Source organism: Hyla sarda, chromosome 2 (assembly GCF_029499605.1).
Source record: "Hyla sarda isolate aHylSar1 chromosome 2, aHylSar1.hap1, whole genome shotgun sequence".
NCBI lineage: Eukaryota > Metazoa > Chordata > Amphibia > Anura > Hylidae > Hyla > Hyla sarda.
Window position 1 is genome coordinate 504849415 of NC_079190.1, and position 12902 is coordinate 504862316.

At 47.4% G+C, this 12902-nt stretch overlaps 2 protein-coding genes across 2 annotated transcripts in view; one reads left to right on the forward strand and one right to left on the reverse strand.

The window, feature by feature from the left end:
- Window positions 1-5012, forward strand: part of POU2F1 (POU class 2 homeobox 1) — a 218896-nt gene extending 213884 nt beyond the window's left edge. The window contains 1 exon segment of the mRNA XM_056559889.1: window positions 4778-5012. The gene's annotated coding sequence lies outside the window, so the exon portion shown is untranslated.
- CD247 (CD247 molecule) overlaps window positions 1-12902 on the reverse strand; it is a 132256-nt gene that overhangs the window by 1651 nt on the left and 117703 nt on the right. The window contains exon 7 of the mRNA XM_056559890.1: window positions 4786-4827. Within this exon, the coding sequence (XP_056415865.1) occupies window positions 4786-4827 (42 nt within the window). The remainder of the gene's footprint in view (window positions 1-4785; window positions 4828-12902) is intronic.

Here is a 12902-nt window from a genome sequence, read left to right on the forward strand (position 1 = left end):
TCCAATATCTCGGCTCCCCTTCATGGCGGAGATCCACATGTAAAAAAGGGCAAGGCTTCCCATAAAAGGAAGCACATCTCTGACTCCCCGGCAGGGGAAGATAATAACATGCTCCAGACAGTCCCTACCCCGGTCTGTCAACCCCAGCATCCCTCTGACTCCGCTCGACCCCTGGGCCTCAGGGAGTTACATGGCAAGAGGCGTAAGTCCGCTAAGCGCACTAAACCCGACTCCTATGTAGACTCCTCTAATGAGGACTCTTCGGGTTCCTCTAACGAGTCTGAGGACTACGAGTCAGACCCCAATATTGAACAGGATGCTGGGGATACGGCGCTCGTCACCGACGCCAACCCTGCCATGCAGGGCAATGTTGTCCTGGATTCCACAGGAGAACCCCTTTTTCACCCAGACGCGATCTCCCATCCGAGATCAGGCGACTGGTCTCCACTTCCCCACGTGGCCCAATATGTAGAGCTCTGAGCTCGTAAATCTCTGGATAGGTCCAGCCGTAATAAGCTGAGGGCAGAATGCCCTAGACCCTTTATCCCCAATAAGGTGGTGGCTACCCCGGAGGTGGACCCCATCCTGATGAAATACTTATTAAAATCGGGTAAATTTCCTAAGAAGGGAATAGAACGTTCCTTCAAAACCATACAGGAGCGTATCCTGGATTTAATGGGTCCACTCACTAAGATCCTTAATTTAGCCGAACATGCTGCGGCGTCGGAGGAACCCGTGGACGTCCGTCAGCTCCGTGGCTGGGCCCAGAGAGCCATTTGCCTGGCAGGTACTGCCAACACCACCTGCTCAGTCGAGAGACGCCGGTCGATCCTGATGCGCCTCGACCCGCAACTATCCCATTTGGCTGAGACCGAACCCGGTCCCTCGGCAGCAGGCATGTTTTTCGGAGATAGTTTGATGAAGGACGTCAACAGATTTGTCGGCCTTTTTACCGGCTTAGATAAGGCCCAAACTTCCCTTAAAAAATCGGGGTCCAGTAAAATTTTTCCCCGGGCCGGCAGAAGTAGAGGCCGATCTGCCGGCCGTTCTGCTTCCTACAGGCCACAGGGCAGACCAGTTGCCCAATACCAGTATTCCCAGGCTCCTCCTTCCTACACCGTTCCAGTGGTCCAACCATCCCCATTCTTCCCGCCTCGTGGTCGACCCTGGAGAAGTCGTGGCGGACGTGGATACCCCCGCTCCCGTCCTTCTACCGGTGAGTGTACCATACAGCCCACTTTCTCATATACCTGTGGGGGGGCGACTGATGTATTTTACCCAAGCCTGGTCTGCGATTACGGCAGACGTGTGGGTCCTTCAGACAGTGGCGGGGTTTCACCTAGAACTCCAGTCCTTACCGGTTCTGGGTGTAATTCCAACCCCTATCCGGTTCTCGGAGCAAAATGCGATCCTCATAGACAACGAGGTGCGAGATCTCCTGTCCAAACATGCGATCATGGAGTCCGACCCATCTTCCCTAGGGTTCATAAGCAACCTCTTCCTAGTGAGGAAGAAAGGGGGCGGCTACCGCCCGGTCATAAACCTGAGAGACCTAAACCAACATGTCATGTATCGCCATTTCAAAATGGAGGGAATTCACTCACTCCGGGATCTTTTGCTGCCAGGAGACTGGCTGGTGAAGGTGGACTTGAAGGACGCCTACCTTACCGTTCCCATACACCCGGAGTCACAACAGTTCCTCCGTTTTCTTTGGAGGGGCAGATTGTGGCAGTTTACGTGCCTTCCGTTCGGCCTATCATCCGCCCCGTGGTGCTTCACCAAACTGATGAAACCGGTGGTGGCGGCTCTGAGGAGCAGGGGGGTTCGTCTGATCATTTACTTAGACGACCTTCTTATCATGGCCCGATCCAAATCTCAGGCCTCTCTTCACATGTCGTGGACAATATCGTTGCTACATACTCTAGGCTTCGTGGTCAACCGAGAAAAGTCGGTTCTCGTCCCGGCTCAGGAAATGGAGTTCCTGGGTTTCTTGGTGGACACCAATCGCGCACTACTGCGGCTCCCCAAGTCCAAACTAGCCCTGATCCGCAAAGAAATCAAGGCGGTTTTGCGCAAAGGATGCTTGTCATTAAGGATTCTGGCGCGCCTGGTGGGGCTCCTGGCGGCTTCCATCCAGGCCATCTTTCCGGCCCCCCTGCACTACCGAGCCCTTCAGAGGCTCAAGATCTTGCATCTGCGCCAGGGCCTCAGGTACGCGGACAAAGTACCCCTCTGTCCGGCGGCTACCGAGGAGTTACATTGGTGGCTTCGTCATGCTGTCGAGTGGAATGGCAAGGCCATTTTCAACCCGCGTCCGGACGTCATCATAGAGTCGGACGCGAGCCGTCTTGGCTGGGGCGCTCGATGCGGGGAGATTTCCACAGGAGGGACTTGGTCCGCCTCGGAAGTCGACCTGCATATCAATGCACTGGAGCTTCTGGCGGCTTTCTTTGCCGTCAAGAGCTTCATGCCTCGTTCGTCCAACTGTTGTGTGTTATTACGCATGGACAACGTGGCGGCGGTTCAGTACGTCAACCGCTTAGGGGGTACCAGATCCAAGATCCTGGCAGACCTGGCCAAGGAATTTTGGCACTTTTGCCTAGCTCGCAACATTATCCCGGTAGCGGAGTACATTCCAGGGGTCTCCAACACGGTGGCCGATTGGAATTCTCGCTACCTCCTCGATTCCAGCGACTGGCGCCTGGATCGTTCAATTTTTCTGCAGTTGCTTCACCTTTGGGGCCCGTTATGCGTGGACCTTTTCGCTTCTCGTCTCAACCACCAACTGCCTCATTTCTTCAGCTGGAGACCGGATCCAGAAGCGTCTGCGGTAGACGCTCTCCGCCTCCTCTGGCCGAGGGGAACTCACTATGCCTTTCCTCCTTTCCAGTTGATCCCCAGGGTCCTCTTGCATACGACGAACCAGAGGGCGACGGTTGTGCTGATCACACCTTGGTGGCCGACACAACCATGGTTCCCTCTTCTTTTGGGGATGATCGTGGATTATCCCCGGCTGTTACCCCAAGTTCCTCACCTTCTCACCAACCCGGCCGGGAGTCTCCATCCCCTGGTGATGGAGGGCAACCTGCCTCTCCTAGCGTGGTTGGTTTCGGGATCCCGGACACGGATCAAGACCTTTCAAGATCAGCTAGGGATCTCCTCGCCCTGGCCTGGGCCCCCGGGACTAGATCGGCATATCGATCAGCCTGGAGACTCTGGGTTCGTTGGTGTGATCAACGGCAGGTTGATCCCGTACATGCACCTGTGTCTGTAGTAGTAAACTTTCTGCCAGATTCTTTTGAGTCTGGCAAATCCTATAGCTCCATTAATGTGTACCGATCGGCTATTGCGGCTTACCACTGCCCTGTGGACTCTTTGCCGATTGGCAAACACCCGCTGGTTTGTAGACTTTTACGCGGTATTAAATTTAAACGTCCCCCTCGGCCTAGGTATCAATCGACCTGGGATGTCTCCAGGTTGCTCGATATGTTTGCCTCATGGGTGGACAATGACGACCTTTCCCTGAAACTGTTGTCTTATAAACTGACGGTCCTTCTTTGTTTGGTATCCATCAAACGTGTCTCAGACGTGAAAGCTTTGGATATCTCTAGGCGACAATTTTCGCCTCAGGGAGTCAAATTCTCGGTGGTCCGTAGGACCAAGACAGGTATTCACTCGGTTTTTTACCCGTTTTTTCCCGCGCATCCACGGCTTTGCGTGGTTCGTTGTTTACAGGCGTACGAATCACAGACGGCGGATCTGCGCTCTCCGGATTTCTCTCAGCTCCTGGTCTCATATGTCAGACCACATCATCCAGTTTCCTCCGCTACTCTAGCACGCTGGGTGCGGTCTGCCATGGAGATGGCAGGTATAGATGTGTCTCTGTTTGGAGCTCACTCTTCCAGGGGTGCTATGGCTACGAAAATCGTCACATCAGGGGGCTCCCTCTCTGACTTATTGATGGCGGCCGATTGGTCTTCGGAGACCACCTTTCGCCATTTCTACTTCAGGCCGGAGGACCACGTGTCTATGTCAGTCTTATAATACTCTGATTGTTATTGTTCTTACTGTCATTGCTGGTTGTTAGCTTTGAACTTGCATAAGATATGAGCCTCCTGTCTGATATATAAATCGAGATTTTCCTAGCTTGTGACGGAAAATATTAGTTATATGAAGACAGGAGGCGAGTATCTTCCCTCCCTACCCACCCTATTACGATTCTTTGTTCTCTTTGCAGGATATTGAAAGCAGAGGCGGTTTTCCTGAGTTCGGATGACCTGTTTGGTTCCTGTTGTTTGGTTCCTCTATAGTCCCCGTTGGGACGAAGCTGAAGTTCCCTTTGCTCCGGGTTTCTGCTGTTCCGGGCTGAATGACCGAAGGCTGCTGTCCGTCGCGGATGTCTGGATGGAGTTATCTTCTGTGCGGTTCTGGTTCGCATCAAGAAAGAGGAGGATCTATATATGGGCAGTCCTTATATAGTGGCTACAGACGAGGAGTGGCTTCTGTGGTCCTAGGACTGCTGGGAGTTGAAGTTTTTTCTGTTTTGAATTGATTACTGAATAGTTCTGCTATGGGCATTATTAAAGAAAGAATAATGCATAAGATACTCGCCTCCTGTCTTCATATAACTAATATTTTCCGTCACAAGCTAGGAAAATCTCGATTTATACATCCAGAGTCCAAATCTCTGTACAGTTTTATTGCCTCAAACTTAATAGCCTAAAAAATTGTAATTAATATTTTTTAAAGTTTTTCCCAAAAATGTTAAATTTTCTAGGCTCTTACCTGATAGACGGCGTCGTTTCCTTTCCCTTTTCTTCTGGGTTGCTGAAAAGAAAAGAAAAACAAGAAAAATTCCATCAGGTATCACATTGTAGAAGGGGCCGCACCCACCCCGTAGTCTTCTCGGCTCTTACATTTGGAGCTATGACCTGTATCCATTATGTATCCATTATCGGAATGTTCCCAAATGTTTTTGGTATTTGTTGTTTTTATTAAAGTTCTATCACTGAGTTAGCCTAACTTTTAGATTGTCTTCTATGCCATCTCCTATCTCAAGGTCCTTTTTATACCAATAGACCCCATGTCCCCAATATGAACGCCATAACCCATAATGAGAACGTTTTTTGACATTTTTGCAAATGTATCGAAAATGAGAAACTAAACTTCTCACATATTTATCTCTGGCTCCTCCCATTTCTCCTGATCATCTCTGAGATGTTTCCTCACCTCTGGTAAATTCATCTGATTGGACAGGATTTGGGAAGACACAGCCCGATCTATATAAGATTTCACAGCTGACCATGTATATCAGAGCAAAAACCAAGACATGAGGCGGAATGAACTGAACTGAGGGGGAATGAAGAGCTCAGAGACAGGATTGTGTGAAGGCTCAGATCATCTGGAGAAGGGGACACAAATATTTCTGTTACGGTTCCCAAAAGCTCAGTGGCCTCCATAATTCTTACATGGAAGAAGGAAGAGCAACCGGGACTCGTCCTAGAGCTGACACCCACCAAACTAAGTAATCGGGGAAGAAGGACCTTGGTAAGAGAGATGACTGAGAACCAGGATCCTGTGTGCAGATGGGAAAAACTTCCAGAAGGTCCAGAACCATCACTGCAGCCACCACAATTTGGGCTTTATGGCAGAAAGAAACTTCTCCTCAGTAATAACACATGGAAGATGCCGGAGATTACAGAAAAGCGTCTAAAGGATCAGACTGAGAGGAACAACATTCTCTGGTCTGGTGAAACCAAGATTGGAGTTTTTGGCCTTAATCTAAGTATCATGTATGGAGGAAACCAGGCACTGCCCATCACCTGCCCAATACCATCCCTACAGTGATCATGGTGGGGGCCGCATCATGTCTGGAGGAAACCAGGCCCTGCCCATCACCTGCCCAATACCATCCCTACAGTGATCATTGTGGGGGCAGCATCATGTCTGGGGGAAACCAGGCACTGCCCATCACCTGCCCAATACCATCCCTACAGTGATCATGGTGGGGGCCGCATCATGTCTGGAGGAAACCAGGCCCTGCCCATCACCTGCCCAATACCATCCCTACAGTGATCATTGTGGGGGCAGCATCATGTCTGGGGGAAACCAGGCACTGCCCATCACCTGCCCAATACCATCCCTACAGTGATCATGGTGGGGGCAGCATCATGTCTGGAGGAAACCAGGCACTGCCCATCACCTGCCCAATACCATCCCTACAGTGATCATGGTGGGGGCAGCATCATGTCTGGGGGAAACCAGGCACTGCCCATCACCTGCCCAATACCATCCCTACAGTGATCATGGTGGGGGCAGCATCATGTCTGGAGGAAATCAGGTACTGCCCATCACCTGCCCAATACCATCCCTACAGTGATCATGGTGGGCGCAGCATCATGTCTGGGGGAAACCAGGCACTGCCCATCACCTGCCCAATACCATCCCTACAGTGATCATGGTGGGGGCAGCATCATGTCTGGGGGAAACCAGGTACTGCCCATCACCTGCCCAATACCATCCCTACAGTGATCATGGTGGGGGCAGCATCATGTCTGGGGGAAACCAGGCACTGCCCATCACCTGCCCAACACCATCCCTACAGTGATCATGGTGGGGGCAGCATCATGTCTGGAGGAAACCAGGCACTGCCCATCACCTGCCCAATACCATCTCTACAGTGATCATGGTGGGGGCAGCATCATGTCTGGAGGAAACCGGGCACTGCCCAATACCATCCCTACAGTGATCATGGTGGGGGCAGCATCGTGTCTGGGGGAAACCAGGCACTGCCCATCGCCTGCCCAATACCATCCCTACAGTGATCATGGTGGGGGCAGCATCATGTATAGAGGAAACCAGGCACTGCCCACCACCTGCCCAATACCATCCCTACAGTGATCATGGTGGAGGCAGCATCATGTCTGGAGGAAACCAGGTACTGCCCATCACCTGCCCAATACCATCCCTACAGTGATCATGGTGGGGGCAGCATCATGTCTGGGGGAAACCAGGCACTGCCCATCACCTGCCCAATACCATCCCTACAGTGATCATGGTGGGGGCAGCATCATGTCTGGAGGAAACCAGACACTGCCCATCACCTGTCCAATACCATCCCTACAGTGATCATGGTGGGGGCAGCATCATGTCTGGGGGAAACCAGGCACTGCCCATCACCTGCCCAATACCATCCCTACAGTAATCATGGTGGGGGCAGCATCATATCTGGAGGAAACCAGGCACTGCCCATCACCTGCCCAATACCATCTCTACAGTGAAATATGATGGGGGCAGCGTCATGCTATGGGGACAAAGAGATTGGTCAGAGTTGAGGAAAAGCTGAGAAATTATTGATGAAAACCTATTCCAGAGCTCTGGACATCAGACTGGGCAGCAGGTTCACTTTCCAGCAAGTTAATGCCCCTAAGCACATGGCCGAGACAACACAGGAGCGGCTTAAGGACAACTCTGTGAATGTCCTTGAGGGGCCCAGTCAGAGCCCAAACCCAATGGAACATCGCTAGAGAGACCTGATAATGGCTTTAACCGACTGTCCCATCCAACCTTACAGAGCTGGGAGGATCTGCAGAGAAGAAAGGAGGAAAATCCCCAAATCCAGGGGTGTAAACCGTGTGGCCTCATCCCCGAGAAGACTGGAGGCTCTGATCGCTGCTAGCGGTGCTTCAGTCCCGAGTAAAGGGTATGAATACTTATGTCACTGTAAGGTTTTAGGTTTTCCTTTTTAATTAATGAGTAAAGATCAGTAATAGTCTCTGATCACTTTCTCATTATGGGATATTGGGGGCAGAATTATTGGAACACAAAGAGCAACACAGAATGTGAGAAAAGTGAAAGGATCTGAAGACGTTTTGGATACATTGTAAATACAGGGGCCGTGTCATTATACCTGGTCTGGATCCATCTAGGAAGGGGTTAAGGTGGCATATTTTGGGTGACAGCCTGTTCTCCGCTCTACCACGCCGTCTGGTCTTCGTCCCGCTCACCATGGGGTCTCCAGAGCAAAGAACACTGTTAGGATGATGTTTTTTACTTGTCACTTTTCTCGGCCTTTCTTTCCGTTTTTTACTATTCGACATTCTTCTCCTTCCCCTGATAGTTGTTCATCGCAATAAAAGTCTTCGCGCTCTGTCTCGTGTCAGCGAGATATAAAGAGCGCTCTCCTGTACCGCTCAGCACCGCGCCTTTTTTATTTTATAAATATATACGAGCAAACTATCTGACATTATCAAAATAAATAGGTAAACCCACAGGGGCCCCATCTCAGGCCCTCTAGTCCGTGCGCGCAGAGAACATTGAACATAAGAGGCCGATATTAGACAAGGGCCATTATTCTTCTTTACTGAAAGGGAAAGATCACGAAATGTGAACTTCAAGAGAAGATTGTGCTAAGAGCCGCGGATTAATAAGTCTTCCCTCCCTGCGAAAAGAACATGGTTCTCTAGGGGATATCGGAATATAGCAGAGGCCTAAGAAAGAAGAGACCGAACTACACGGGCAACGATAGACGCCACAACCAGCCATAACATTACAACCACCTGATGATCTGGCCCATCAAGGCCTGGACACCATAGCCCTCTGAGGTGACCCCTGACCCCAAACCCTCCGATGTGACCCCTGAGGCCCGGACCCCAAACCCTCTGATGTGACCAAAAACCCTCTGATGTGACCCCTGAGGCCCGGACCCCAAACCTTCTGATGTGACCCCTGACCCCAAACCCTCCGATATGACCCCTAAGGCCCTGACCCCAAACCCTCTGATGTGACCCCTGACCCCTGAGGACCGGACCCCAAACCCTCTGATGTGACCCCTAAGGCCCAGACCCCAAACCCTCTGATGTAACCCCTGAGGCCCTGACCCCAAACCCTCTGATGTGACCTCAAACCCTCTGATGTGACCCCCTCAGGCCGAGACCCCATAACCTTGTGCTGTGTCCTGTGTGTATCGAATCCTGTAAGGTGTGAGGTGCGGCCTCCATGGATGGGACTTGTTTCTCAAGGACATCCTACAATGTCTCCAGTGTGGCCAGGGGCATTATAGATAGATATGAAAGAGATAGATAGATATTAGAGAGAGAGAGATATTAGAGAGAGAGAGATATTAGAGAGAGAGAGATATTAGAGAGAGAGATATTAGAGAGAGCTAGATAGAGATAGATATGAGATAGAGATAGATATGAAATAGATAGATAGATAGATAGATAGATATGAGATAGATAGATATGAGAGAGAGAGATAGATAGATGGATATGAGATAGATAGATATGAGATAGATAGATATGAGATAGATAGATAGATATGAGATAGATATAAGATAGATGGATATGAGATAGATAGATAGATAGATAAATAGATATAGGATAGATAGATATGAGATAGATAGATATGAGATAGATATGAGATAAATAGATATAAGATAGATAGATAGATAGATAGATAGATATGAGATAGATAGATATGAGATAGATAGATAGATAGATAGATATGAGATAGATAGATAGATAGATATGAGATAGATAGATATGAGATAGATAGATATGAGATAGATAGATATGAGATAGATAGATATGAGATAGATAGATAGATATGAGATAGATAGATAGATATGAGATAGATAGATATGAGAGAGATAGATAGATATGAGATAGATAGATATGAGAGAGATAGATAGATATGAGATAGATAGATAGATATGAGATAGATAGATAGATATGAGATAGATAGATAGATATGAGATAGATAGATATGAGATAGATATGAGATAGATAGATAGATATGAGATAGATATGAGATAGATAGATAGATATGAGATAGATATGAGATAGATAGATAGATATAAGATAGATATATATATAAGATAGATATGAGATAGATAGATAGATATGAGATAGATATGAGATAGATAGATAGATATGAGATAGATATGAGATAGATAGATAGATATGAGATAGATAGATAGATAGATATAAGATAGATATATATATAAGATAGATATGAGATAGATAGATATAAGATAGATATAGATATGAGATAGATAGATATGAGATAGATATGAGATAGATAGATAGATATGAGATAGATAGATAGATATGAGATAGATAGATAGATAGATATGAGATAGATATATATATAAGATAGATATGAGATAGATAGATATAAGATAGATATAGATATGACTGTGATTTTTCTCTATACTGTATATGTCATTGTCGCCGTCTGTCGTCTCTCGCGTTGCGCTCCAGGTTCTGACTCTCCGGTATAATTATCAGTAAACAGCCGACATTGGCTTTTCATTTCGATCCCCGGATTCACTTTAGCGCATACATTTACTTTCAATTTCATTCCCCGGTGAAACCTGTGTTATTCCCCCGGGAGATTTTCCTCACCGTTGCTCGGGAAAATGACAGGTTGTTTATTACCATGACAATACAGGAGGAGCGGTGTAACTCTGCAAATGTTTTTTGTGTTCCGTAATCTTAAAAAGAAGATTGAAAATATTAAATGTTCGGAATAAGATCTTAAAGCCACACTCCAGGCATGCTGGGCGTTGTAGTATTGCAACAGCTGGAGGCACACGGTTTGCTTTATTTTCCAAATACGATGACCAGCGTTCTGATCGCCCGAATCCTGCAACATCCATTGTGGAATTTGAATATTAAGGGGGCGGGGCTTGTTCCAGTGGGTGGAGTTTTAGTCTCCCCCATTCAGCAGTGTAAAGCAGGGCGGATAGACAGGGCCAGTCTGTAGGTTTTTGAGGAGTTATGGGAAATTTCTAATTTAGTAGCACATCCATAGACAAAGATCTTACTGACCTCCAGAATTATTTTTTAATTTTTTTTTTTTATAATTTTATTATTATGATTATAATATCTATCATTTTTTTATATTGTTATATCTTTTTTCCATGTTGTTATCATTATTGTGTTTATATAATTTCATTATGATTATTATAATATATAATCATTAAAATATATTTATATACATATTTTTTATTTATGTATTCCTTTTTTTTAATTTTTTTTTTATGTATTTTATTTTTCTTTATGTTGATTAGGGCATTTCCCAAGGTCCTTTAGATTAGAGAACATTTTTTATATTTTTTTCTAAATGATAGCTGTACCCAAAATACATATTACTTAAATAATTAAAGGGGTTCTCTACCTGTCTGACTATTCATACAAGTTACTCTTCACCATATGTAGATCACAAATTTTCCTCCTACTTTGAGCCTCAGGCATTAGCTGTGATCTGTGCGGAAAACCTGCAGGAAGTATTGGGTTTCTCTATAGCGCCACCACAGGGGAAAGGGAAGTATTGCACAGCGCCCATTCACATCAGTTGGTAGCTGGTGTAATGCAGGACAGGTCCTCAAAACCCTCTTTGTAAGCCACTCTCCAATTTAGTCCCTCTAATCATTCCCTAATACGGTATATTAAAAAAGCTTTTATACCCAAAGGCCTACAGGTCACTCTTGGTTCACCTCTATTTAGAAATCAGGTCACTTTTTAGGTTCTTAACCTTTTTTTAAAGGCTTGAAACGTGTTGGCTGGGCCTAGTAGTGCTGCTTCCTTCATGGTGGAGAACCCCTGAACCTCAAGGGGGAGCTGTGTAAATCTAAATGCATTGAGCGGCCTCTTGTGATTATTAAAAAAAAAAAAAGTCATCACTAGAGGATGCTCAACGCTTACAGATTTATATAGCTCCTTTTGAGGTCTGTACGAGCTTTACATAAATGTAGTCAAAGGGGTACTCCGCTGCTCAGCGTTTGGAACAAACTGTTCCGAACAGTGGAGCCGACGTTGGGAGCTTATGACGTAATAGCCCCGCCTCCTCGTGCCCCGCCCCCTCAATGCAAGTCTATGGGAGGGGGCGTGACGCCTGTCACGCCCCCTCCCATAGACTTGCATTGAGGGGGCGGGGGTGTGACGTCACAAGCTCCCGACTCCAGCATTCAGAACAGTTAGTTCCAAACGCTGAGCAGCGGAGTACCCCTTTAAGGGACTGAGGCTTATTCTAGGTTTTGTGCATGTAAATCTGTGTTTGTTTGTTTTTCCCCGCATAAAACCTTCCATAGCGGACTTTCCAGTCTTTATAAATGCAGAATAACAGCAGAAGCGATGTGTGTGAGCAGGGACCGGATTTGCGCTCTGCTCCGGGAGGGTTTTGAACTGTGAAACGCGTCGGCTCCACGATTGATGAGATTCACAGGAGAGAAATGAGCATCAGACCCTTCCTGGGAGAACACAGAGATTTATTGATCCAAATTTTCTTTTTTTCTTTTTTTTTGGCCAATCCAATATGGCTTCTCGGCGGAAAGAATCTCATTGTGACTGTAATGACTTGTAGAGGTTTGGAAAATGTTTTCTTTTTCTGTTCATAGCACAATGAATGTCTGAATGACGGGGGAGGGGGGAGGACAGATGAAGCGGAGGATATTGGTAATCCAAATACGGTTCATGTTTTTTGTATTTTTTCAGCTGAAAGTCGCAGCCAGATAAGGATAAGAGGATAATAAGGTAATCTAAAAACTGGTGACCCCCGACCTACTGAGGAGCCAAGAACCTACATGTCATAGAGGGAATTCTATAGGGGCCATGACACTATGAGGACCCCCTGAGGAAACCTCTGAGGATTACACTGAGGACCCCCTGAGGACCCCCGTGAGGAGGACACTATGAGGACCCCCGTGAGGAGGACACTATGAGGACCCCCGTGAGGAGGACACTGAGGACCCCTGTGAGGAGGACACTAGGAGGACCCCTGTGAGGAGGACACTAGGAGGACCCCTGTGAGGAGGACACTGAGGACCCCTGTGAGGAGGACACTGAGGACCCCTGTGAGGAGGACACTAGGAGGACCCCTGTGAGGAGGACACGAGGAGG